The 25,715-nt window shown below is 35.9% G+C and overlaps 1 protein-coding gene across 10 annotated transcripts in view; it reads left to right on the forward strand.

The window, feature by feature from the left end:
* The window catches only part of MTMR2 (myotubularin related protein 2), a 109,074-nt gene extending 85,218 nt beyond the window's left edge, over positions 1-23,856 (forward strand). For 8 of the 10 annotated variants that reach the window (XM_032639213.1, XM_032639210.1, XM_032639208.1 and 5 more), the window contains 6 exons: positions 7,536-7,721; positions 10,851-11,057; positions 15,547-15,639; positions 19,321-19,434; positions 21,556-21,732; positions 22,449-23,856. In XM_032639213.1, coding sequence (XP_032495104.1) covers positions 7,536-7,721; positions 10,851-11,057; positions 15,547-15,639; positions 19,321-19,434; positions 21,556-21,732; positions 22,449-22,610 — 939 coding nt within the window. In that variant the 3' untranslated portion in view covers positions 22,611-23,856. The remainder of the gene's footprint in view (positions 1-7,535; positions 7,722-10,850; positions 11,058-15,546; positions 15,640-19,320; positions 19,435-21,555; positions 21,733-22,448) is intronic. The other 2 variants (XM_032639206.1, XM_032639209.1) reach the window with 2 other exon arrangements.
* The last annotated feature ends 1,859 nt before the right edge of the window (positions 23,857-25,715 follow it).

A 25,715-nucleotide genomic window follows, 5' to 3' on the forward strand; every position in this document is an offset into this window, starting at 1 on the left:
TTGTGAAAAATGCCATTGATAGTTTCACAGGGATTGCATTGAATCTGTAGATTGCTTTGGGTAGTATAGTCATTTTCATAATGTTGATTCTTCTAATCCAAGAACATGGTATATCTCTCCATCTGTTTGTATCATCTTTAATTTCTTTCCTTAGTGTCTTATAGTTTTCTGTATACAGGTCTTTTGTCTCCTTAAGTAGGTTTATTCCTAGGTGTTTTATTCTTTTTGTTGCAGTGGTAAATAGGAGTGTTTCCATAATTTCTCTTACAGATTTTTTTATCATTAGTGTATAGGAATGCAAGAGATTTCTGTGCATTAATTTTGTATCCTGCTACTTGACCAAATTCATTGGTTAGCTCTAGTAGTTCTCTGGTAGCATCTTTAGGATTCTCTGTGTATTCTCATGTCATCTGAAAACAGTGACAGCTTTACTTCTTCTTTTCCAATTTGGGTTCCTTTTATTTCTTTTTCTTCTCTGATTGTTGTGGCTAAAACTTCCGAAACTATGTTGAATAATAATGGTGAGAGCAGACAACCTTGTTTTGTTCCTGATCTTAGAGGAAATGGTTTCAGTTTTTCACCATTGAGAACGATGTTGGCTGTGGGTTTGTCATATATGGCCTTTATTATGTTGAAATAAGTTCCCTCTATGCCTACTTTCTAGAGAGTTTTTATCATAAATGGTGTTGAATTTTGTTGAAAGCTTTTTCTGCATCTATTGAGATTATCATATGGTTTTTATCATTCAATTTGTTAACACGGTGTATCACATAGATTTATTTGCGTATATTGAAGAATCCTTGCATTCCTGGGATAAACCCCACTTGATCATGTTGTATGATCCTTTTAATGTGCTGTTGGATTCTGTTTGCTAGTAGTTTGTTGAGGATTTTTGCATCTGTGTTTATCAGTGATATTGGCCTGTAGTTTTCTTTCTTTGTGACGTCTTTGTCTGGTTTTGGTATCAGGGTGATGGTGGCCTTGTAGAATGAGTTTGGGAGTGTTCCTCCCTCTCCTGTATTTTGAAAGAGTTTGAGAATGATAGGTGTTAGCTCTTCTTTAAATGTTTGATAGAATTCGCCTGTGAAGCCATCTGGTCCTGGGCTGTTGTTTGTTGGAAGATTTTTAATCACAGTCTCAATTTCAGTGCTTGTGATTGGTCTGTTCGTATTTTCTATTTCTTCCTGGTTCAGTCTCGGAAGGTTGTGCTTTTCTAAGAATGTGTCCATTTCTTCCAGGTTGTCCATTTTATTGGCATACAGTTGCTTGTAGTAATCTCTCATGATCCCTTGTATTTCAGCAGTGTTAATTGTTACTTCTCCTTTTTCATTTCTAATGCTGTTGACTTGAGTCTTCTCCCTTTTTTTCTTGGTGTCTAGCTAATGGTTTATCAGTTTTGTTTATCTTCTCAAAGAAACAGCTTTTAGTTATAGTGATCTCTGCTATCATTTCCTTCATTTCTTTTTCATTTATTTCTGGTCTCATCTTTATGATTCTTTCCTTCTGCTATCTTTGGGGGTTTTTTGTTCTTCTTTCTCTAATTGCTTTAGGTGTAAGGTTAGGTTGTTTATTTGAGATTTTTCTTGTTACTTGAGGTAGGATTGTATTGCGATAAACTTCCCTCTTAGAACTGCTTTTGCTGCATCCCAAAGGTTTTGGGTCATCGTGTTTTCATTATCATTCGTTTCTAGGTATTTTTTGATTTCTTCTTCGATTTCTTCAGTGATCTCTTGGTTATTTAGTAGTGTATTGTTTAGCCTCCATGTGTTTGTATTTTTTACAGATTTTTCCTGTAACTGGTATCTAGTCTCATAGCATTGTGGTCGGAAAAGATACCTAATACGATTTCAATTTTCTTAAATTTACCAAGGCTTGACTTGTGACCCAAGATATGATCTATCCTGGAGAATGTTCTATGAGCACTTGAGAAGAAAGTGTATTCTGTTGTTTTTGGATGGAATGTCCTATAAATATCAATTAAGTCCATCTTGTTTAATGTATCATTTAAAGCTTGTGTTTCCTTATTTATTTTCATTTTGGATGATCTGTCCACTGGTGAAAGTGGGGTGTTAAAGTCCGCTACTATGATTGTGTTACTGTCGATTTCCCCTTTTATGGCTGTTAGCATTTGCCTTACTTATTGAGGTGCTCCTGTGTTGGATGCATAAATATTTACAAATGTTATATCTTCTTCTTGGACTGATCCCTTGATCATTATGTAGTGTCCTTCTTTGTGTCTTGTAATAGTCTTTATTTTAAAGTCTATTTTGTCCAGTATGAGAATTGCTACTCCAGCTTTCTTTTGATTTCCATTTGCATGGAATATCTTTTTCCATCCCCTCGCTTTCAGTCTGTATTTAATCCATTTACTTTTAAGGTAATTATTGATATGTATATTACTATTACCATTTTCTTAATTGTTTTGGGTTTGTTATTGTAGGTCTTTTCCTTCTCTTGTGTTTCCTGTGTAGAGAAGTTCCTTTAGCATTTGTTATAAAGCTGGTTTGGTGGTGCTCAGTTCTTTTAGCTTTTGCTTGTCTGTAAAGGTTTTAATTTCTCCATCGAATCTGAATGAGATCCTTGCTGGGTAGAGAATCATGGTTGTAGGTTTTTCTGTTTCATCACTTTAAATATGTCCTGCCACTCCCTTTTGGCTTGCAAAGTTTCAGCAAAAGATCAGCCGTCAGCTGTTAACCTTATGGGGATTCCCTTGTATGTTATTTGTTGTTTTTCCCTTGCTGCTTTTAATATTTTTTCTTTGTATTTAGTTTTTGATAGTTTGATTAATATTTGTCTTGGTGTCGTCTTATTTTTTAAGTCATTCCCATGCATATTTCACTACAGAAATCCCTCTTTTTTTAAAAGACTCTGATATATTTTATCTATTGGGACATTTTTCTGATATGTGATAGACAACAAAAATCTAGGAAGGCATAGACAAAGCAAAGAAATAAAAATCACTTATAATCACTAATCTTTGATATATTTTCTCCCACTGTTCTGTGCATTTATGTATTGTTAGTTTTCATTGTTTTTCCTCTCTATATGAATTATTTCTTTTCATGAAATATCCCTGAAATAACTTTAATAGTACTCATCATACAGCTATATCATTGTGCAGTTAATCATTCTACTAATATTAGGTGTTTAAGTATTTAGTATTTTAAATATAGCTAAAATAAGTATCTTTTGTTGGCATCTTTATTTCCATAAAATAGTTTCGTAGATATACCATTACTATATCATAGTTTAAAGTATGCATATTTTTAAAAGTTTTGTTATATATTGCCAGCATTCTTCAGGAAGGTTAGTTAACCAGTTTGATATATTTTTTCCTGCCGTTTTATTGAGATATAATTGACATAGAAAAGTGCGTAAGTTTGAGGTGTACAACATAATGATTTGATATATGCATATATTGTGAAATGATCACCCCCCTAAGTTTAGTTAACATCCATCACCTCACGCAGTTACATTTTTTTTCCTTGTGAATTTTCAAAGTCTACTCTCTTAGCAACTTTCAAATATACAATATAGTATTGTTGACTATAGTCATCATGTTGTACATTACATCAGCACTACTTACTTATCTTTTAACTGGAAGTTTGCCTTTTTTTACTACCTTCACCCAATATCCCCACCATCTCCCTTTTAAAATTTGCAAAAGTATATATCCTTGTTGCAACAAGTATTTTTTTACCTTCATAGTAAGAACATTTTTTATAGCTTTGTCAGTGTGAATATGACAGCTGCTTTTGCACCATGAGCCGTATCAAGAATTAAAACTGTACTAGCAACTAAGTCTTCCATGTGTGCCCTACCGCAATTAAATTTACCTTCTACCCCTGCTAAAAGTAACCACTATCCTAACTTTTATAGTAGTCTTCATACATTACTTTATACTTTTATTACTGAAGTGTATACATCTCTAGATTCTTAGCCTTGCCTTTTCAAGTATTGTATTTGATATGTCTTTTAAGTCTCTCTTCATCTATAGTCTTCCCCTTGCCCTTCCTTTCTCCTTCCCTCCCTCCTTCACTCCAATATATTTTATTGTAGAGTTTTCCACAGTCCAGATTTTGCCAGTTGTATTATGGTATGGTTCAACTTTCTTCTGTTCTCTGAATTTCCTTCACATGAATTCAGAGGTTTATTCAGATTCAGGTTCAACTCCTTTGGCAAGGCTATAGGGGATATATCAGGAGGCGCATAATTTGTGGCTGATTCTTCTTTTTGGGATATCAGCAGCTGTTCATGCTCCGTACCGAGATGTGTTAATTCACTGGGGTTGCCAAATGGTGATATTCTGATTTCATGATTTCCTTTTCAGCTTAGTTGAACTCTTTCTGTAAAGAAACACTTTCTCTTATCTAAATTTTGGTTAACCAGCAGTTCAGTTCATATAAGAAAGCCAGGATAAGTGCTTGATTCTTTTTCCTTATTTATCAGTTTTCCCAATAATGAATTTACTCCCTACCATCCCATGAGGGTGACTAATTTTTTTAAGTGTCATTATGAATGCATGTATTTATATGTAGTCAACAATTTCTAATTCATTGCAGATGGTATTTTTGAAAAAAAAAATTCCCACCTTTGGTCTGAGGGGCACTTTTCAAGTTATCTCCTGAGTTCTTTTGACATAACCATAGTAATCTTTGCTCTCTGGTATGACAAGGTATACCAGACTCATCAGGAAATCTTGTGTGTTTCCTGCCGCAGGCTTAGAATAGCCATTTCTCTAAGAAGTTCTGGTTTCTGTTAGTAGGAAATGGTATTTCAAACCATAATCTGGGTGCTAAGGATAATTATTTGCTACTGGGTTGGTCTAATTTCTAAGTCTTTTCAGTGGATAGAGCTAGGAAACAAATGTTTTTAAAGATAAAGTATTATACCTCATGAGTTCATACTGGTGCTTTCAATTTAAATTCAGTGCTAGAGTTTTTACAATACTTCTTCTAAGTTACATGTGTATCTCCTTCCTTCCACACCAGAAATCCCGATTCTCAAAGACAGAGGGGATAATAACATTAGTATGCTACATAACTCATTTGCTTTATCCTACCATGGTCTTAGAATAACAGTATTAATAGTATCATCACCAGTACATTTACTGAAAAGTTAAATTTTTTTCCATTTTCTCCCATTTTAAAATAATTGATTATATTTATGTCATCAGAGCATGTGTAGACTTTACATAGTCTCCCTTTTGTACACATACTTTTTGCCTTTTACCTCTGACTTCTACAAGTAGCTAAATATTTTGTGCCAATAACCAATTCTTATATGGATGTCTTTCTGGTCTTTTTTTTTTGTCTGGAGTTGTTCTCTTGTAAATATTTCAGCAAGGCTCATAAGAACTATATTTTGAGTATTTGTATGCTGATAGCAGCTTTATGTCCTTTATATTCGAGTTAGTTTTGCTGGGCATAAAATTCTTGGCTTACATTTGATTTTATTGAATGTCTTAAATATGTTGCTTTTTTTTGGCATAAATTTTCAAAGTCTGATGATAAACTAAATTTCCTTTCCTTCTAAGTCACTCTTTTTACTTGGATTTGTGAAAGATTTTGTTTTTTCTTTTTCTTTGAAGTCCAGTTATTTTGCCAGAATATGTCTTCATGTTTTGTGTTCTGGGTCTATATTATCAAGTATGCATGTACGCTATTTTAATTGGTAATTTCCAATTTAAAAATTTCATGAATTTTTTCTTTAATCATAGTTCTTAGTATTTGTTTCATTTCCATGTATGGCTTGCTTCTTCTGGACTCCTGTTATTCCTGTGCTGGCTCTTCTTTGCCTATCTTCATCATTTGCCACTTTCTCTTGAATCCTTTTTATGCTTTCTATTCCTGTTTTGGTTTTATATTTTGCTTTTCACTCTCTATTTCTTTTAATTTAATATCCATTGTGTTTATTTGCTCTTGAGTTTCTTCTAATTTAGTCTTTATTTCTGATTTTTTTTCTTTTATTTCTAATTTGTTCCCAAGTCTCATTTCATTTCTGAGTTTCTCTAATAATAACTCGGCTGTTAGACTGGACAGAACCCTTCCTGGTTTCAGTGGTACTTCTTAGATTGATCTGTTGTTCTTCCCTGTAGTTCTGGAGGAAGAAAGCTAAAACAAGGAAGCAGAACAAACACTACAAATTATAAGACTCTCTTGTGAATCTCTTGTTCTCCAGTCCATCTTATATCCATTTGTTCCTTCACACATTCGCTGATAGCATCTAGATCTTGTGACTGTTGGTGGTTTTGGGGTTTGATGGAATGCTTTGTCCTTCAGTTCCGTCTTGAATGATTTTTGTGTGTTTTTGGTTTTACTATCTAGTTGCTCTGTTTTTTAAAATATCAGTTATATTGAAATATAACTCACACACCATAAAATGCACTCTTTTAAAGTATGTATTTCAGTGTTTTTATATTCATAAAGTTGTATAACTATCTGATTCCAGAGCATTTTCATTCTGTGTGTTTTTGTGACAGGTTCTGTGTAGTTGCTACTACTGCCATGTTTCTAGGATTTGTTGCAACAAATTTGAACGTCCCTTTACCCCTTGCCTGTCCTATCCCACTCTCCAGAAGTAATCCGTGTTAACAGGTACTTAATGAAACACTGTTAATTTTGTACCTGTACCATTCTTAACTCCAAACTATTTCCCAGACTATCAGTGTCAGAACGGAAACTTGAACTTCCTTTGGTAATTTGTTGTTGGTTAAGAGGTGAGTTTTGTTGTTTTCAAAGGTGTAATCTCTTAATTTTGTGCAACTACAGTGGCTGTTCCTGTATCTTCCTAATTTTTTTTCCATTAGTGCTCTAAGAAGCATGCTTTTATACATAAGACAGGATGCATATTTTATACATAAGGTAGGAGAATATTTTCTTAAAATAGAGAAAGATTCAATCCAGAAAAATTTAGTTCTCCAGCCATAGCTTATTGTGAACACCAAATATTTCTCATTCTGTTCTGTACTTGTAGATTTACATCTTTGAAAGTAGTGATAGTATTATACTATAGTACTCTGTGCTTTTATACTTGTTCAGTCTTCTTATTTAATAGTAGTTGTGTGGTTATAATAGAAGCCAGTCACTATGATTGCAAAGGGCTTTACAAATATTAAGATTAAAATGAGGTGAAGAGGAAGGGAGGTGAAGAAGCATGGGCCAGGGGTAAACTAGTCCCTGCACATGGAGCTTGCTGGTCTGGTGACTTCAGTCTTCTTTATGAAATTATGTTTGAGTAGGACTTGAAATATGGATAGGGAAATTTTACCTTCATTTATGTTATTACATATAATTTTAACAAAAGGAAGTCAGGGTGAGAGTATATGCTTGTTTTATGAAGAACATGTGATAGAGCGTGGTTGTGTTAAGTTGCCTTGAGCCAGCCACATTTTCCCGTGGAGTTTTCCTATCCATCAGTAATGTGTATCGTCTTTGATTCTATTGGATATTTTGTGGCATTCTTGGGGATGTCAACATACAATGGATGTGCATTCATTTATAATTTCCTGTGATGTTTGCTTTTTTTTTTTCCAGGCAAAAGGTGGAGGTTATGAAAGTGAAGATGCCTATCAAAATGCAGAACTAGTTTTTCTAGATATCCACAATATCCATGTTATGAGAGAATCTTTACGAAAACTTAAGGAGATTGTGTACCCCAACATTGAGGAGACCCACTGGTTGTCTAACTTGGAATCTACTCACTGGCTAGAGCATATTAAGGTGGGTATGTTATTATTTCTTTAAACTATCATAGGATATCAAACAAGGACTTTCTTTGCCCTTTTGTCTATATCGGCTCTTTTCTTACAATTGAAATCAAGATGAAAGTACCTTTTTAAACAGTGAAAAATTGATAACTGCTTTGATAATTAGAACTACTTTTAAGTTTTGGTGCCTGAATGAATTAATTTTCTATATTATGCATTTGGTTCAGTTGTACTTCTTTTGTTCCCTCTCTTTCCCATCCTATCTGAATTCTGCCCATTCTTCAGATCCCAGCTCATATTTCATTTCTTCCATGAAGTCTTCCCAGATTGCATTCGTTTTCATTTTCTCTGAACTTTTCACTTTACTTTTGCTTTCCAGCTAATCAGGTGTTACCATGCACTTGATTTAATTACTTTTGTGTGTCACCCAACATATATTGCTAATTCATGGAGAGTAGGACAGGCTAAATCATATTTCTTCTTTGTCCCCTCAGGAGCCAGGGCAGCACTATATGATATGAATAAAGCACTCAATAAATAATCGTTGCATGGCTTGTGAAAACCATTCTGGTCAGGCACATGAGGTGAAATAGTTAAATGAAGGATACCATTTGAATGCTAAATGATTTGGAGACTACCGTGTGAACCCTAGCTTGCCTAATATGTTAATATATATAATGTTTTTGTTTTTTGGGTTTTTTTTTGCGGTACGTGGGCCTCTCACTGTTGTGGCCTCTCCCGTTGCGGAGCACAGGCTCCGGACGCGCAGGCTCAGCGGCCATGGCTCACGGGCCTAGCCACTCCACAGCATGTGGGATCTTCCCGGACCAGGGCATGAACCTGTGTCCCCTGCGTCGGCAGGCGGACTCTCAACCACTGCGCCACCAGGGAAGCCCAATATATATAATGTTTGAAGCACCAAATGTTATTTCAGTTAATATAGTTACAAATATTTTCAGATAGTGTCTGAATTTCAGTAAGATACCTTACCAAAATATAGATTTCTATAATATATATAACCACATATATTTATATTATGAAATAAATGGAAATGAGATTTTTCATGTTAAGAAGGAGCAGATTGTACTCACATTAAAACCTCTAAAACTAAGAATTGAAAGCTAAATTGACCTAATGACAATTATAGACTATTTTGATTACTGTTTCTCTTCTAGAAACATAGAAGCTTGAATGTAGCAAAGTGTATACACACTCTTTTGTTAAAGAGAATAGTCACGGGACCATCTATTACATTGTATGATGTATAAGTAGAAAACCATAAGACTTGATTCAGAACTAACGTAAATTGCAGCATTCTGTAAGTTCCAGGTCAATTTTTAGCAGGTACAACATTCTCTCCAAAAATCTGGCTATAGGGCTTCCCTGGTGGCGCAGTGGTTGGGAGTCCGCCTGCCGATGCAGGGGACACGGGTTCGTGCCCCGGTCCAGGAAGATCGCACACGCCGTGGAGTGGCTAGGCCTGTGTGCCATGGCTGCTGAGCCTGCGCGTCTGGAGCCTGTGCTCTGCCACGGGAGAGGCCACAACAGTGAGAGGCCCGCATACCACAAAAAAAAAAAAAAAAATCTGGCTGTAACCGAAATAAGTTTCCTTAGAAGTTTAAGAGGTACAGTTGTGTCTGGACCACTTTCTCCTCCCCCAGTCCTCACATCTGCCAGGCTTACCCACTTACTTTCTTTAAATCTCTGCTCAAATATCACTTTCTCAAAGATGCCTTTCCCAACCACTCCATATAAAATAGCAGTTCTGCCAGCACTCCCTAGACCTAGATGGTGCTTTTTCACTTACTGCCCTCTGACACACTGTGTATTTCTTTCCTTATTTGCACCTGGCTGGCCTCACCTAAGTAGAATGTAAACTTCGTTAAGCCAGCACTTTGTTCTGTTTGCTGCTCTATTTCCAACACCTGGAGCCACATGGTAGGGGACTCCGTAAATGTTTATCTTTTGAATCAATGAATCAATCAATGAATCAATGAAGATGACCACTTTGGATAATTCTTTCCTGTCTGTCTTAACTCTCCAGCTGTTTTAATCCTTTGGGTCAGTGATGTGTAAGTTTGGATATACATTTGAATTTTAGGTAGAAGTTATTTAAAATAGTAAGTTAGGATTAGTGGAGAATGGGGACCAGGTGTTTGTTTTTGTTTTTTTTAATGCTCACAAATGACTCTGATGCATAGTTAAGATTGAGATTGCTTCAGAGTACCCCACTTCCAGAATATGCCTACAGTTATAATCAAAAGGAGGTCATCATGAGATTCTCCAAGCCTAGTATATCTTTTCTTTCATTCTTATCTATGTTTGTGTAATCATGCTGTTCTTTAAGTATGATTCGGCCATTGCAGAGAAAAATGTGGCTATATTGTTCATTTTAAAGGATACCATACTTTGTGTTTCTTTATTGGTTACATCTAATTCTGTCTAGTTTTAACTCAAGATCAGCTTCAGAAAAGGTAAATTATTTTGCAGTCTCTGCATATTTTAAAAAAAACCTGAAATTATTTTAGATACCAGTTAAATTGACATGGTAATATATTGGTCTGATCAGAATTTTCCATTCATACTAATACAAAAAAAGCAGCTTACTCTGAAGTTTTATACTGTGCTTGCTGTATGCTATATGATGTATATAAAAACAGTAGAATAAATGCTATAGAAGCTGTAGAATATTTTAAAATATCCAACTTTATGGCTTTCATATTCTAATTTGGTTAAGTATCATTGTTTTAAATAACAGGTAAAACTAAAGTTGGTGTATTATTTTTATTTAAATGGATGATGTTGGAATATTTGAAGATTCTCAGAAATAGATCTCTTTAGAACTTAATCCTTCTTTCCTCTTACTCATATTTTTGATTTGTTTAGAACTCAAAGGCACCTTTTGTTTGGATATTTCATTGTGTAGATTAATAGGAGTCTGCATTTATGAGTTTTTTTTTAGTTTTAAAAGCAAAATTTATGTATCTTCTACCATTCACAAAAATTCTTTCTGGGAAGAGACTGATGTTTTTTTCTCCACGTGGTATTGAGACAGTCATCTCTGAACAAAATTCTATTAGTAAATTTTGAAGAAGGAAGCATTTAATTTTTTTAAAAATTAATTTAAAAAATCTGTTTGCAGCTTATTCTTGCAGGGGCTCTTAGGATTGCTGACAAAGTAGAGTCAGGAAAGACGTCTGTGGTAGTCCACTGCAGTGATGGCTGGGATCGCACAGCTCAGCTGACCTCCCTGGCCATGCTCATGTTGGATGGATACTACCGAACCATCCGAGGATTTGAAGTCCTTGTAGAAAAAGAGTGGCTAAGCTTTGGACATCGATTTCAGCTTGTGAGTAAAGAACCGTGACTCAGTGTATCACATATGCATGTCATGTAAGGCGTGTGAAACTCATGCCTTTACTCACTAGATATTCGTCTAAATCTGATCCTTTGTTCTAATGGGTAAACTTCCCAAGAGAACTTTGGGCTTGTTTTGGAAGCACTGGGTTATCCTTCTGTGGCTCTGCAGTCTGGAGCCAGGGTTAGCTGTTGGTCAGGCTCTTGGCCCAGTCTCTTCCATACTCTCTGTCGGGAATAGGAGATACCCTTCTGTGACTTCCACCTTCAAATGATAGTTCAGAGCAGCATGGGCTGTTACGGAGCTACAGGGCGCTTCTAGCTTTTCCTGTAGACTTAAAAAAACGTGAGACTGGCCTATTATTCTTAATTTAAAGTAGGCCTACAAAGTAGCACTACTCACACAGGATCAGGGTCTAAAACAATTTAGACTGGGCCTAAAGAAATAACAGAGAAAAAATAATTTAATTTAGAGTTGGGAATAAAATAGGTTTTCTATTACCCTTAATGACCTATATGTATGGAAAGTGTTGCAGTTAGTTTTATGGAAATGACAAATTTTTGTGCCCTCTATATGACTTAAAATTTATTTTGATGTTGTCATTCGTATCAAATCTAAAAGTTGGAAAGGCCTCAGAGTCCAGGGAATGTCTTCTCTGGTGTCCCCGTGAAATGGTTGTTTGGTTTCTTCATTAACACCTCCAGAAATAAGCAGCAAGTCCCTTCCTGAGGCTGTCCAGTCTCACTGAAGAAAGTCTACCTACTACAAATTTTTCTTCATAGTGAATTAAAATTTACTTCTCATTTTCTTACATTCCCCTTTGGAGATAAGAAGAACAAATATGACTACCAATCCAAATAAGATAGCCCTGCAAATATTTGAAAGTAGCTGTCTTCCTGTGTCAGTCATAATCTTCAGTTCTGGCAAAATGTCCGTTTTCTTCAGTCTTTTCTCATCCTAATCCCCTCACCCTCCCCTTTGTCCTCTCGACTTTGCTCATGGCTTTCTACAAGTATGGTACCCAAAACTGTAGTAGTTCCTAAAATAGAGGAATGGGGTTATTATGTCCCTTTTAAAGGATACTGTGCTTTTGTATTTACTTTTTGTTACAACATACTTTAGATTCATGTAGCTTTTAATTAAATAAACATTCAAGTGGTTTTTAGCTGTGTTTCTGCTAAACTCTAAATTTGGAATCAGCAAACTTGGGAACAGTTACCTTGTAGGCCTTGGTTCTCATGTATGCCCATCTGTGGTATATGTTAGTTGTAATCATAGAATTTAGAGGGTGCGGAGCAGGAATATTTTCCCAGGAAAGAGGAGCAGTGTGAGCAAATGGTGAGTGTGTCTCACACTGGGTGGGACTGCGTGTGGCTGGAGTAGAGTCGAGGGAGGGGCAGGTTTAGAAAATCTGGAGATGAGAATTAAGATTGTTCAGAGGCCTTGACGCCCCTGAGAGTGTGATTTTTGGCAGCATTTTCCTAGATTAGCTGAAAGACTTTCTGAAATATGTTTGCTCAGATGCTGTCTCTAATGTTAACCGTTAGTATCCAGTAGCTCCCAGCAGTGTTTATGAAAAAACTTGGAAGAAATGGACATTTAAAGGTAGTCTGCTCTTTTGAACTTGAACTGTCAAATAAAATTGGTCATCTGGAGTATCTATTCAAATAGCTCATGTTTTTCAGTTCTCTATAAAACGTACTTACCATGAAAAGACCATTAAAAAAAAAAAAAAAAAAAAGAATGGGGCTTCTCTGGTGGCGCAGTGGTTGAGAGTCCGCCTGCCGATGCAGGGGACACGGGTTCGTGCTCCGGTCCGGGAGGATCCCACGTGCTGCAGAGCGGCTGGGCCCGTGAGCCATGGCCGCTGAGCCTGCGCGTCTGGAGCCTCTGCTCTGCAACGGCAGAGGCCACAGCGGTGGGAGGCCCGCGTACCACAAAAAAAAAAAAAAATGAAGAAGAATGAAGTTTTAGTCAGCCAAAGCTGTACATGTTCATATAAATATAACCAAAATCATAAATATTTCAGACTGTTTGAAGTTGCAGTGGATTCCTAAATTATTGAATCTGGTTACCTACTCCATTTTTTCCCCCTTAGTTGTTATCTGAAAGCAGAATTTGACAGTTAAAGGACATCTGATCAAGAGGGTATGCTCACATGGTTAATACAGGGTAATGATTCTCAAACTTTGATTTCTGGACCTCTTTCCTTTTTTAACAATTATTGATGACCCGAAAGAACTTTGTTTATATCTATCAGTATTTACCATATTAGAAATTAAATTTAAAAAATTTAAATATTATTTAAAGAAATAAATCTGTTTTCTTAGTCCATTTGGGCAGCTATATTTCTCACAGTTTTGATGGCTGGAAGTCCAAGTTCAGAGTGCCATCATGGCCTTCTGGTGAAGGCCTTTTTCCGGGGTGCAGACTGCCAACATTTCGCTGTGTTCTTGAATGGTGGAAGAGGGCTGGGGCCTCTGTGGGGTCTCTTTTTTTTTGTGGGGTCTCTTGATAAGAGCATTAATCCCATTCATGAGGATTCCACCCTTATGACCTAGTTAGCTCCTAATACCATCACACTGGGCATTAGGTAGGATTTCAACATATGAATTTTGGGGGAACACAAACATTCAAACCATAGTACTATTATGTATTAACATAAATAACATTTTAAAGAAAAATAACTATATTTTCCAAAACAAAGAAGTTTAATGAGAAGAGTGGCATTATTCTACATCTTTTGCAAATTTCTTTAATGTCTGGCTTAATAGAAGATAGCTGAATTTCATGTCTCCTTCTGCATTCAATCTGTTGCAATATGTTCTGTTGGTTGAAGAAATGAGGAAAATCTGACCACACACACAGATATGTAGGTTGAAAAATAGAGAGTATTTTAATTTTTTTCAGGGAATTGTGGATATTTTTCTTTTGATACTGTGCCAAAACTCGACAAATGGTAGTTTCTTAGCAGTTAATTGTAATGTGGAATCCAAAACTAACTCAATGAATTTTTCGTTGTTTGTTCTATTAAATTCCTTTGGTCTGTCTTGCACTTTGAATAAATAGATCTCTTACCCATGCATGATTTTGTAACATCAAGTGTTGGTAATTTGGAAAATACTGGCTTACTGATTTACACAGCCCTTCCAATATTAATGCATTTCATTATATAATATAGTCACATTTGTTAATACTGCTACTGATTTTATCAGAAAAGTATTATCAAATTCATTGTAGCAGATAAAAATTTCCCCCAAGTCTAATTTTCACTCAGAAACTTGAATTGTATCATTGGTAACAAATACTGTCCATTGTTTTCCTTGAAGTGACGCATTCACTTTTGTATATTTTCAAAAAAATGTCTGCAAGGTATTCAGGTCTTAATAATCATAGTTCATATATTGTTCTTTCAAGTCAAAATGATGTTCCATGAAAAAGCCGTGTTTCCTACCATCCTACTTAAGTCTGCAGCAGAAGCATTTTATGTGTATTTCCCATTTTGTTAATAGGATACTTAAAAATTTTGTACTCAAATGGGGAGATTTAATAAAGTTAATAACTTTTACTGCTTCATCAAGGAAACTGGCTTAAGAGAGATTGGCTTTTTTTTTTCCTTCTTTAACTGCACGTGTTTGGCAAGGAAGAATATAATAACTGCTAGTATAGATTGATTTCAATGCCTTGCTTCTTGATTCCTACTAAGGTACCAAAAGTTTTTATTCTTCATCACTTTAACACCATTAGTGCAAATGTCAACACATTGAAAAAGGCAAAACGTGTCTTAGTGATATTATAAAAATAGTTTTGAACTCACAGACCTGCCCTGCTGCCGGAAGTCTGTGGACCATACTTTTAGAATCACTGTTTTTGGGTACAGAGTAGAGGTTTATCTCAGTCACTGGGGGCAGAAGTCTTCAGAGGAGAAAAAAAAATTGAGAAAGTAGGTGAGTGCATGCTTGAGGGGAGATGTCAAGCATTTTTTAAAAGTTTTCAAAGATTTGTGCTAATGTGATTCTTTTTGAAAGACAGTCTGGAACTCAGATGCAACAGGTCCCCTTCATGCACTGGCCAAGGTGTTAAAGGAGAAGGGTGCTTCCTGAAGCTAGTGTACAAGGAACTGTTAATATTCAGGGCAAAATCTCCAGAAGAAAAATCTGGGCTCTGAGGTCTGGCTGCTCCTGTGTCCCGTTATCAGCCTTTTAGGATCTGAGTTTTATTTATTAAACTGAGTTGTAATTCCTGTTACAAGTGTCTCATGTTAGGAAATAACCTGGCAGTTTGCATATTGAAATGTTAATAGAGATTTCTGCTTGGTGGGATTATGGTAATTTGTTTTCCTTGCAGTGCTCTTTTAAAAAGATATTCTGAATTTTTAAAAATATTGAGCAAATATTACTTTTCTTGGAAAATAAAATTACTTTCATTAAAAGCTGAAAAATCCCACAAAGCTCATATAATATTTCATTCTTTGCTTCAGAGACTTGGCCATGGAGATAAGAACCATGCAGATGCAGACAGATCACCTGTTTTTCTTCAGTTTATTGACTGTGTCTGGCAAATGACAAGACAGGTAATTTATCTGGGATATCCATTCTTACATCTCTCTTTTAAGCTGTCCAGTCAGAGTTGGATTTGATCACTGATTATCTTACATTTCATGTAAAATGGAAATTCTTGTAAGTTTTCTAGGTACTAGAACTATTACCTATTATTACATTATGAATTAAGTTAAACGATATTATTTGGAGGTAGTATTAAACACTTGACAATTTCATTCCATTAGCATTTCAATGCTTGGCATTGATAATAACGCCTGAGAGTTTTGGACAATTCCTCTTTTGTTTTGGACAATTAGTGTTAAATAATGGCTTTATATTCACCCAGAAACTCATCTGTACATTGCTAAAGGAGGTAAAGAAATGAAATAGGCTAGGTAACTGAAGCAAAATGAAATCATGTTTTAAGCACTTCCGATGGAAAAATGTATTTAGATGGGAATTATGGCAAGGTATATATGTAATAGATTCAGTTCTTTTTGTTTTTAGGTATGGAGAGAGAGATTATGTTCTTTTAGACTTAATCAACATTCTAGCAAATGATTTGAAATATTACTGTAAATAGATTTAGTCTTTTGGAAAGATACCAGAGGAGATTGAAAAACACCTGATTTATTATGGGATCACTTCACTAATGAGGCAAGGAATTGGTGTCTTAAAAATGTTTAACTCAGGAAAAATAATCTCAGAACCCAAAAGTTAGATACAGTTCATTGGTGTATCAGTTAATTATTTCTTTTTCAGTTAATTATTTATCCAAGAGTTTTATTAGACCTCAAACAACTTGGGAGCCTGGTTAGTTTTTCATTAGACTGCCACAGGAATATAAAGTAGGGCAGTTGCTGGCTCTGCTTGGCTTTAGGATTGTGTTCTGGTTTCAATAAAATACTCTTTATTTCATTAAGAGAAAAATGGTGATCCTCAAGTGAAATACATTAATTACATATCAAATAGTTTATTTTTCTCCCATAAGCATTTCAGTTTGGGTGGATTGTTTTGAAACCTGCTGGCTTAAATGAAGTGTCCTAATAGATACGACTACCATTTGTTAAGGCTGGTATTTTAACACATGTGATGCAAATGTGTATACAATGCAGTTTTGTTCTACAAATTAGGCCCTTGGCATACTAGGGGGAAGGGAGATACAACATGCTTATTAGTTTAATAATGTTTACTGCTTCTTGGAGTAGGTTTGAATTTTTCCTTTGGAACTGCCTTTGAGATAGTTTTCGATATATTAGCTATTACAAATCCTTATCAATCCTTTTTTTTGGGGGGGGGTATTTGACCATAAACAATAGGACCTACTTTTGACCATTATCAATCTTTAAGTAATATTTGACAGTGTTGGTAAAAATCAAATATGCCATATCAAAGGACTACAAAAGTCATCATTGATGGTTAAGTGTACTGCTTTCTGGGGAACATACCTTGAAGGGAGCAATGTGTGTGAACTATTAGTTCTGGTATATTGGTTAGAAAAACAAAATCAGTCACATTTACCAATTGTTCACATAGAAGAGTACATGACAAATGCATTTCTTTCTTAGTAGTTGTGTTAACTTTTTATATGCTGTATATGTAAAAGCAATTTAACTCTAATTTTGAGCTTAAGTTAATAAATAATGTAATACCAGTTTAATCTTGTTTCGTTGATAGAACTTAAAATACCACTATAGTTGTGAGTCTTTATTGTAAATGTCTGCTTATATTTTTCTGTATGATATTTTCTTCCTGAGCATTGAATGTGTTAGATAGTAATAATGTTTATTGGCAATCGTCAGTTTTATGAATAATTGAATGTGCAGAGATTTAAATAGCAAATTTGTTAAAATGGGACCAATAATGTAATTAGCCAGATTCTACATCTCCTTCTGCCCTCATCCCCATCCTCTCAGTCCTGGGATCAGGAAGCAGTTGATAAAGGGCCCTTTAGAGTTTAAACATGTAAGGAGACAAAATATTCCTCCTCTGCTCAGAATTTTAAAAACAAGAGCAGCAATTAGTACTCTATTTAAATAATGCTCTAAAATAATGCTATTTTAGTTTTGTTGTCAGGAAATGCTCACTGATTAAGCCATCTTCTCATAACTGAGAAATAGTTTTGCCACAAAGATGAAAGACTAATCATAGGCTTAGCTCCTTCGGCTTGCTATGTAAGGGGTCAGGGTGCATTCATGGTTGACTAATAAATAAGGCTGTTAAGAGTGTATATCAGTACAGGAGATGGGGCGACTTCCCTGGGGGTGCAGTGGTTGAGTCCGCCTGCCAGTGCAGGGGACACGGGTTCAATCCCTGGTCCGGGAAGATGCCACATGCCGTGGGCTAAGCCTGTGTGCCACAACTACTGAGCCTGTGCTCTACAGCCTGTGAGCTACAACTACTGAGCCCGCGTGCCACTACTGAAGCCTGTGCACCTAGAGCCCATGCTCTGCGATAAGAGAAGCCACTGCAATGAGAAGCCCATGCACTGCAATGAAGAGTAGCCCCAGCTCGCTGCAACTAGAGAAAGCCCGCATGCAGCAACAAAGACCCAATGCAGCCAAAAATAAATAAGTAAAAAATTAAAAAAAAAAAACCCAACAGTACAGGAGATGGGATTTGTTCTGTAATGAATGAATGAGATTTGACAAAGTTTCTTACAATTGATTGGCTTTATGTTGGCATGTGCTTTATTACCTGCTTCATTTGCTTCACAGCCACAAAAATTATTATTCAAGAATTGTTCAAGAAGATAAATTGTTTGAGAAGATAAATTTGCCACGTTACCGTGCTTATAAATTTAGGAAACTTCAAGGCAAAGTTGTTTTCATCCCTGTCCCTTTTGCGTGCAGTTCATACTGTTTTCCTCCACTATGGGGTAGGGATCATTCTAAGAAAAATTTGGCACCAATATTTATTTCCCAAATCCACAATCCAAATATTCATGGAATTCCTTTTCACAGTCCTATAAATGGTACAGTGCTACATAGAAGCTTTCAGATAATTCTTGAAACATTAGATGGATAGGACGGATTATACTAAATCCCTTACCCTCCTTCCTGGTATCTGTAATTGGTCCTTGATACATTCCCCCAAAATTGTGTTGTTTATGTAATAGCAAGACATCCAGTCAAGCACTTGTCCTAGGTTAAAGAGACAGTGAATTTTCTTTTTTTAGAAAGAGGCTGCCAGAGTACTGGATTACAAGATATCCTGGTTTGAGTGCATGTTCCTTGAAAAGATAAGTAGGTTGGCTTTTAAATGATCTGCATGTCTGCCTTGGAATTTATTTTTGTGCATTGCTGACATTTTCTGGAGACGTCGATTTTTTTTGTGTAATTCCTAGAAACAAGACTATGTTGAAAATTTAAAGAAACATCTTACTATGTTGCTTATGGTCATTTTTGGCAGAGAAAGACAAGTCAGAATTTATTAGGCTCAAGTTGAGGGTTAACTGATATAAACAGATGCAGAAACATCAAGATCAGACCATTCAAACTCTTACTGTACAAGAAAAGGAGATATTAGGAAAAATTATCTCAGAAAATAATTTTGAACAGAAGACCAAGCAGATGCCATAATGGCTTAGAAATATATAGTCTTGAATATTGTTCAGCCTAATTTTAAGAAGTATTACAAAGGATCTGCCAGTATACAGGGATGAATATGCTTGAGAAAATGTCTTAGTAATTTTGTGGTGTTTGATTTTGCAGTTTCCTACAGCATTTGAATTCAATGAATATTTTCTCATTACCATTTTGGACCACCTGTATAGCTGTTTGTTTGGAACATTCCTCTGTAACAGTGAACAGCAGAGAGGAAAAGAGGTAAAACATGAGCCCTTACCCTCCCCCCGTATCCCTAATATGTGCTTTCTCTACTAGAGTGCATCCTCTGATGGATTTCAACTTAACAGTTGTTCTTTTGGATGATTCCTTTAGCTATATTTTATTTTATATGCTGTAATATGCTTCTTTCCATACATCTGAACCTGATCTATTTTAAAGCACCTCTGTCACAAGGCTGAATATGCTAGCCAGCTGTCAGTTGAGTTTATGGGTAGGAAGCAGTGTCTCCTAAAGAGAACTGAAGTATGTGGAGTCTTAGGAGTGCCCATGTACCTGTCACTCCCTGCAGGATGGAAATCCATCAAAACAGGTGCAGAAAAATATAATTAGCCAAAAAAAATGTATTTGAATGAATGGACAGCTCACTTCCCCAAATATATTCTGCATATGTATGAGCCATTTTAGGTTTTTTTTAAATTGTAAAATAATATCATAAAACATTCGAACACTGAAAAGACATTAAGCAGGAAGTTAAAATTTGTTACCCCACTAGCCCAGAGTTACCACTTTTAAGTGGTTGATATTATTTAGAAGAAACCTTGTAAGGATTACATTTCAGGTTGTCTTCCTCAAAATACATCTATCCTATGTATGAAATTCTAAATTATATTGTTTAGTGTTTCCCTCTGCTTCAGTTTCCATTCTAAAAAATGTGGCTATAAAATAGTTTCTTCATGTTTTTCTATAAAGCCTAGTGGCAAAGAATGCTTGCTCTGGAGCCAGGCTGCCTGGGTTCAAATCTTGGATCTTTGACTTACTGTGTGAAGTTGGGCAAGTTAATTTAGGCTTCTGTAAACTAGGGATGATAGTACTTATTTACTTAAGTACTTAATACTGCTTACTGTTGTGAGGATTGCATAAAATAAGCCATACAAAACACTATAACAACTGCCATGTAGTAAGTGCTTCCTAGACTAGAAATTCCTTGACGACCGGTATTAAATTTTTTAATTCACCATTACATCTTCAGTATGTAGCATGCAGTAAATATTTCCGTGCATAGTTAGGCAGTCAAGAATTTATTGAATGTCTCATAAACAGTTGACATTTGTATATAAAGCTATGCATTTACTTACCATATGACCTGGTAATCATACTACTGGGTATTTATCCTAGAGAAATAGAAACTTTTGTTTCCACAAAATTCTGATTTTCTTCCCACAAATGTTCATATCAGCTTTACTTACAGTGGCTGAAAACTGAAAACAACCTAAATGCTCTTCACCTGTGGTATTTCTATATGATGTAGTACTACTCAGCAATAAAAGAAACAATTATTGGTACAAAAAAAGAATTTCTTGCACGTTAGGTAATTAATAGATAACTTCCAAAGATACTTTCATTTTTTGAGAGCCTCAGATAGGATTCACTATATCTTTAAAAAAAGAAATGTTTTTAAAACTGAGCTATAATTTGCATTCCATAAAATTCACTCTTTTAAAGTGTATAATTTAGTGGGTTTTAGCATCTCTCGAGTTGTATAGCCATCACTACCATTAATTTCAGAACACTGAAAAGAAACCCCATACCTGTTAGTAGCTTCCCATTCTTCTCCTCAGACCCTGGCAAACACTAATCTGTCTCTTAATTTGCCTCTTCTGGACATTTCATATAAATGAAATCAGTCAGGGTGTGGCCTTTGTGTTTGGCTTCTTTCACTTAGCATAATGTTTTCAGGGTTCAATTTGTAGCGTGTATCAGTACTTCATTCCTTTTTATGACTGAATCATCCATTGTATTGATATACTGCATTTCATCCATTTATCAGTTGATGGTCTTTTGGGTTGTTTCTACTTTTTGGCTACTATGACTGATGCTACTTTGAACATTTGTGTACTGGGTTGTGTGTGCATGTGTTTTCACTTCTCTTGGGTATATACCTAAGAGTGGAATTGCTGGTATGGTAACTCTGTTTAACTTTTTGCAGAACTGCACAGTTTTCCAATACCCTCCAATTTTAATCTAAGTGGGGCTGTCACCACAGTGTCTTGAGTTCTCTCTCCCTCTGAAACAATTTAAATGAACACAATATACCTCTTTACAAATTCCATCTAAAGTATAATTAGCTTATGTAATGGAGAATCTTTTTCCTTCTTATAGAATCTTCCCAAAAGGACTGTGTCATTGTGGTCTTACATAAATAGTCAGCTGGAGGACTTCACTAATCCTCTCTATGGGAGCTATTCCAATCATGTCCTTTATCCAGTAGCCAGCATGCGCCACCTAGAGCTCTGGGTGGGATACTACGTAAGGTGGAATCCACGGATGAAGCCACAGGTATGCCCTGCAATATACAATGAGAGTTTTTATCCATGCAGTTGTATGAATTACATTCGTCCCCTTTAAAGCAGCTAGAAAAATTATCTGTGCATATTTAAAGCTTTCACTTTTTCCTGTTAACAGTTTTAATTGCATAGTAGAAAAAGCACTACATAGGGATAATCAGTACACTTGGTTCTTATCATGACTCGCTTGTTTGGCCTTGGACAAGTCACTTCTGTTTTGTCTTTTTTCCCCTCTTCTATAAAATGAGGGCGCTGGACTAGAGGTCTTGTTTTAATAGGCTGGAGAAAATAGCTTTAGGAAAGTTAAAAGCCTAACAAAATTCTGGTTGATTTTTTTAAAATGTTATGGAATATTTACTGCTTAGAACTGTTTAAAAGACTAAAAAGTCTGCAACTAAATGACAGGAAATCTTTGAGTATTGGCTTTTAGATTACATTGTTACTTAATTATTTGTTGTATTTGGCTAAGTACCAGTTTCAGGGTATTCTGTGGAAACACTTGGGGGGCACTAGGGAAAAGAGCAGTGGTGTCAGAGGAGTCCCTGAAGTTAGTTTTCACTGATGTTCTGGAAAGGTGGGTGTGGTCCCCATAGCTGAAAACACACACATTGCAGCATTGAGGGAAGGAGCTCTATACTGGAATGACTTGACTTTGGGTTTGTTTAGGATTGCCTAGTTAAATAATTTTAGGGTGTGCTGCTCTTGTAGGAGCCCATTCACAACAGATACAAAGAACTTCTTGCTAAACGAGCAGAGCTTCAGAAGAAAGTAGAGGAACTACAGAGAGAAATTTCCAACCGATCAACCTCATCCTCGGAGAGAGCCGGTTCTCCTGCACAGTGTGTCACTCCTGTACAGACTGTTGTGTGAGAGGGCTACCGGATGGGGCCATCGGTCATCGCCATGAACTCTGATTACAGTGGCAGCTTCATGAGGAGAAAGTTTCTGCATATAGAACCCATCTGTGAGAGAACTTAAGTCACTTTATTTATTTTAAATCTCTCTAGGATGAGTTTAGAACTGTAGCAGTGTAGGTGGTTTAAGTGAAATAACCCCACATGTAATTACATGATTATGACACTAATCTTATAAGTCACCCAAAGAACATTACAATGCTTCAGTCCTGGATGCACAGTGGGAACAAGTTTCTGATTTTAAAAGGAAAATCCTGTCTCAGAAATTTTGGTGTGTGGTAAGATCAAAACACAAACGACTTCAGAAATAACTTCTTGATGGAAGAGCACTCATCGCACAGGAGGAGCATCAGCTTTCAAACCAAACCAGTACTGACATTTCATGGCATTATTCATACTGGGCTTCAGTGTCATAATCAAGATCATTTGATGCTCCTTTGCCCGTCATGGGTTTTTCCTTTTTGTAGTAAGTCATTTACTTTCACCATTCAAAACTCGTGTTCTTCATATAATAAGGCAAAGTCTTGAGGATATTATGGTGTAGTAATAGTTGAAAATTATTGCTGTCATTATTTATGTACTTAATTTAAGATGTATTAGATAGCTGTTCCAAAATGATGCCTTACAGATGTGCTTGGGAGGAGGAGGGAGAGGAGAAAGTGGTAGCCATCCAGGATTTCAAAGAATTCCACATCCTTCAGATTAGTTTCCATTTGCACAATTACTAAAAACATCATGAAACATATTTTAAAAACTCATTATCTGCCCTACTTTGTTATAGTTACATTTTTTTTTGAACACAGAGAAGTTAACTGGCAAATTTTGAGGCAGTATGTAAAAGTTTAGTAGGATTGACATTTTTTCTGAAGTCTGTATAAATAGCATATGGTGAGAAGTACTGTGCTCAAATTTTACATGAAATATTTGACTATTACTTTCCTTTGCAAATTCTGTAATTCCACTGAATGATTAAGTCTACCAAAGAATTTATTGCATGTAAAAATGTGTTACAGTCTCAATGCCAGTAAAGGAAATCCTGCTTCACTTTTTGGCTGCTACAGTAAGAATTCAGCACTGGTATAAACACTTGACTCCCTGGTGTCTATTTTACTCTGTATAAGAGCCATATGTTATGTACTGTAACACAAAGGAGCTTCTTGTCCCTTGGGTCTTTAATTAAAAGAAAATTTCAACTGACTTTTAAACTTTGTCCTTGTTCTAAGTTGTTTGCCTTAAGTTTCTTTTGCAGAAATGTTATTTGGAATTTTTTGAGGAAAGGGGTGTTTCATAGCAGCTGCTCTAAAGGAAATGTTCAGTTTGATCAGATAAATCAAATACTCAAAATCAGTGTTTTTTCACTTGTTAACTCACTAGTCTGAACCTTTTGCCCTGCTCTTGGTTTTGCAATGAGTAAGTATAATTTCCGTTATTAGTACATCCAGTATTAGCAAAATTGGTACCAAAATGATTTGATCATTGAAATTTGTTATAAGAAAATTTATAACAGTATTTAAGTGACCAGTCAGTATTAAAGCTAAGTTTTCTATTCCAAATATTTTATAAATCCGTTCTCTCTGTGCATTGTACCATTTCCCTCCCTTAAGCCTTTATCATCTTGGTCTGATGCCACATAAAAATGTAGATGACTGAAGAGGTTCAAGAATTTAAAACTTCTAGTCTTAATACCCTCATATTCACTTGAAATTCCATTCAAAGCAATCTAATTCCATTCAGAATCTAAATTCCATTCAGAGCAATCTAAGTGCAAATCTGTCACTTCTCCTTTTAAAACTTTCCAGGGGTTTCCTTTTACCTTTTGCAGGAGTCTCCAAAGTGGAGTGCCTTTAAGATGATCCTTTAGTGAAGACATCAGCATCATGGTGGCACCAGCGCTTCCTTTTCTCTCCCTTTGACTTCTAACGAATCAGACATCCATAACTGGACACAAGTGCCTCTGCACAGCATACCAGGACACCTGAGAGAGATTCATCTGTGTATCTGAAATTGGGTGAATGAAACCTCAAAGGAGGCTAGGGAGCCAAGGGAGATGTGGTGACACTGGCTGTGGCGGCAGCAGCAACCTGTCCAGCAGAGGAGGTGGAAAGTGCAAAAGGTAAGTATAAGTCTACTCAGCTTGTGGGCTGCAGTTGGAGGGTCCCATTGCTTTTCAGTGACACCCCACATTTCTGAGGAGAGATCTCCATGACAGACCAGTAATGAGTAAAGGAACTGAAACAGTAATTTAAAAAATCCCAACACAGAAAACTACAGTACCAGATGGCTTCAGTGGTGAATTCTACCAAACATATAAAGAAGAATGAACACAATCTTCCTCCAAACACTTCCAAAGTATTAAGGAGGAGGGAACTCTTCCAAAGTCATCTACAAGGCCAGCATTACATTGATACCAGAACCAAATGAGGATACAAGAAAACTACAGACCAATATCCCTGCTGAATATAGACGCAAAAACTCTCAACCAGATATTAGCAAACCAAATTCAAGGACACACAAATAGGATTATATACCATGACCAAAGTGGGATTGATCCCTTGTATGCAAGGATGATTTAACATATGCAAATCAATAAATGTAATAATATATCGCTTCAATAAAATGAAAGAAAAATTATATGATCATTTCAATAAATGCAGAAAAAGGATCTGACAAAATACAACATCCTTTCATAATAAAAACCTTTAACAGATTGGGTAAAAAAAGAATATACCTCAATATAACAAAGACTGTGTACCATAAACCCACAGCTGTTAATGGAGAACAGTTGAAAGTTTTTCCTCTAAGATCAGGAACAAGACAATGATGCCCACTCTCACCACTCATACTCATTATAGTATTGGAATTCCTAGCTACAGCAACTAGGCAAGAGAATTTAAAAAAGCATCCAAATCAGAAAGGAAGAAGTAAAATGTCTCTATTTGTGATGATTTGGTTTTATATATAGATAATCCCAGAGTCAACCAAAACACTGTTGGGACTAATCAACAATTTCAGTAAAGTTCCAGGATACAAAATCGTCATACATAAGTCAGTTGCATTCCTT

Source organism: Phocoena sinus, chromosome 8 (genome assembly GCF_008692025.1).
Source record: "Phocoena sinus isolate mPhoSin1 chromosome 8, mPhoSin1.pri, whole genome shotgun sequence".
Lineage (NCBI taxonomy): Eukaryota > Metazoa > Chordata > Mammalia > Artiodactyla > Phocoenidae > Phocoena > Phocoena sinus.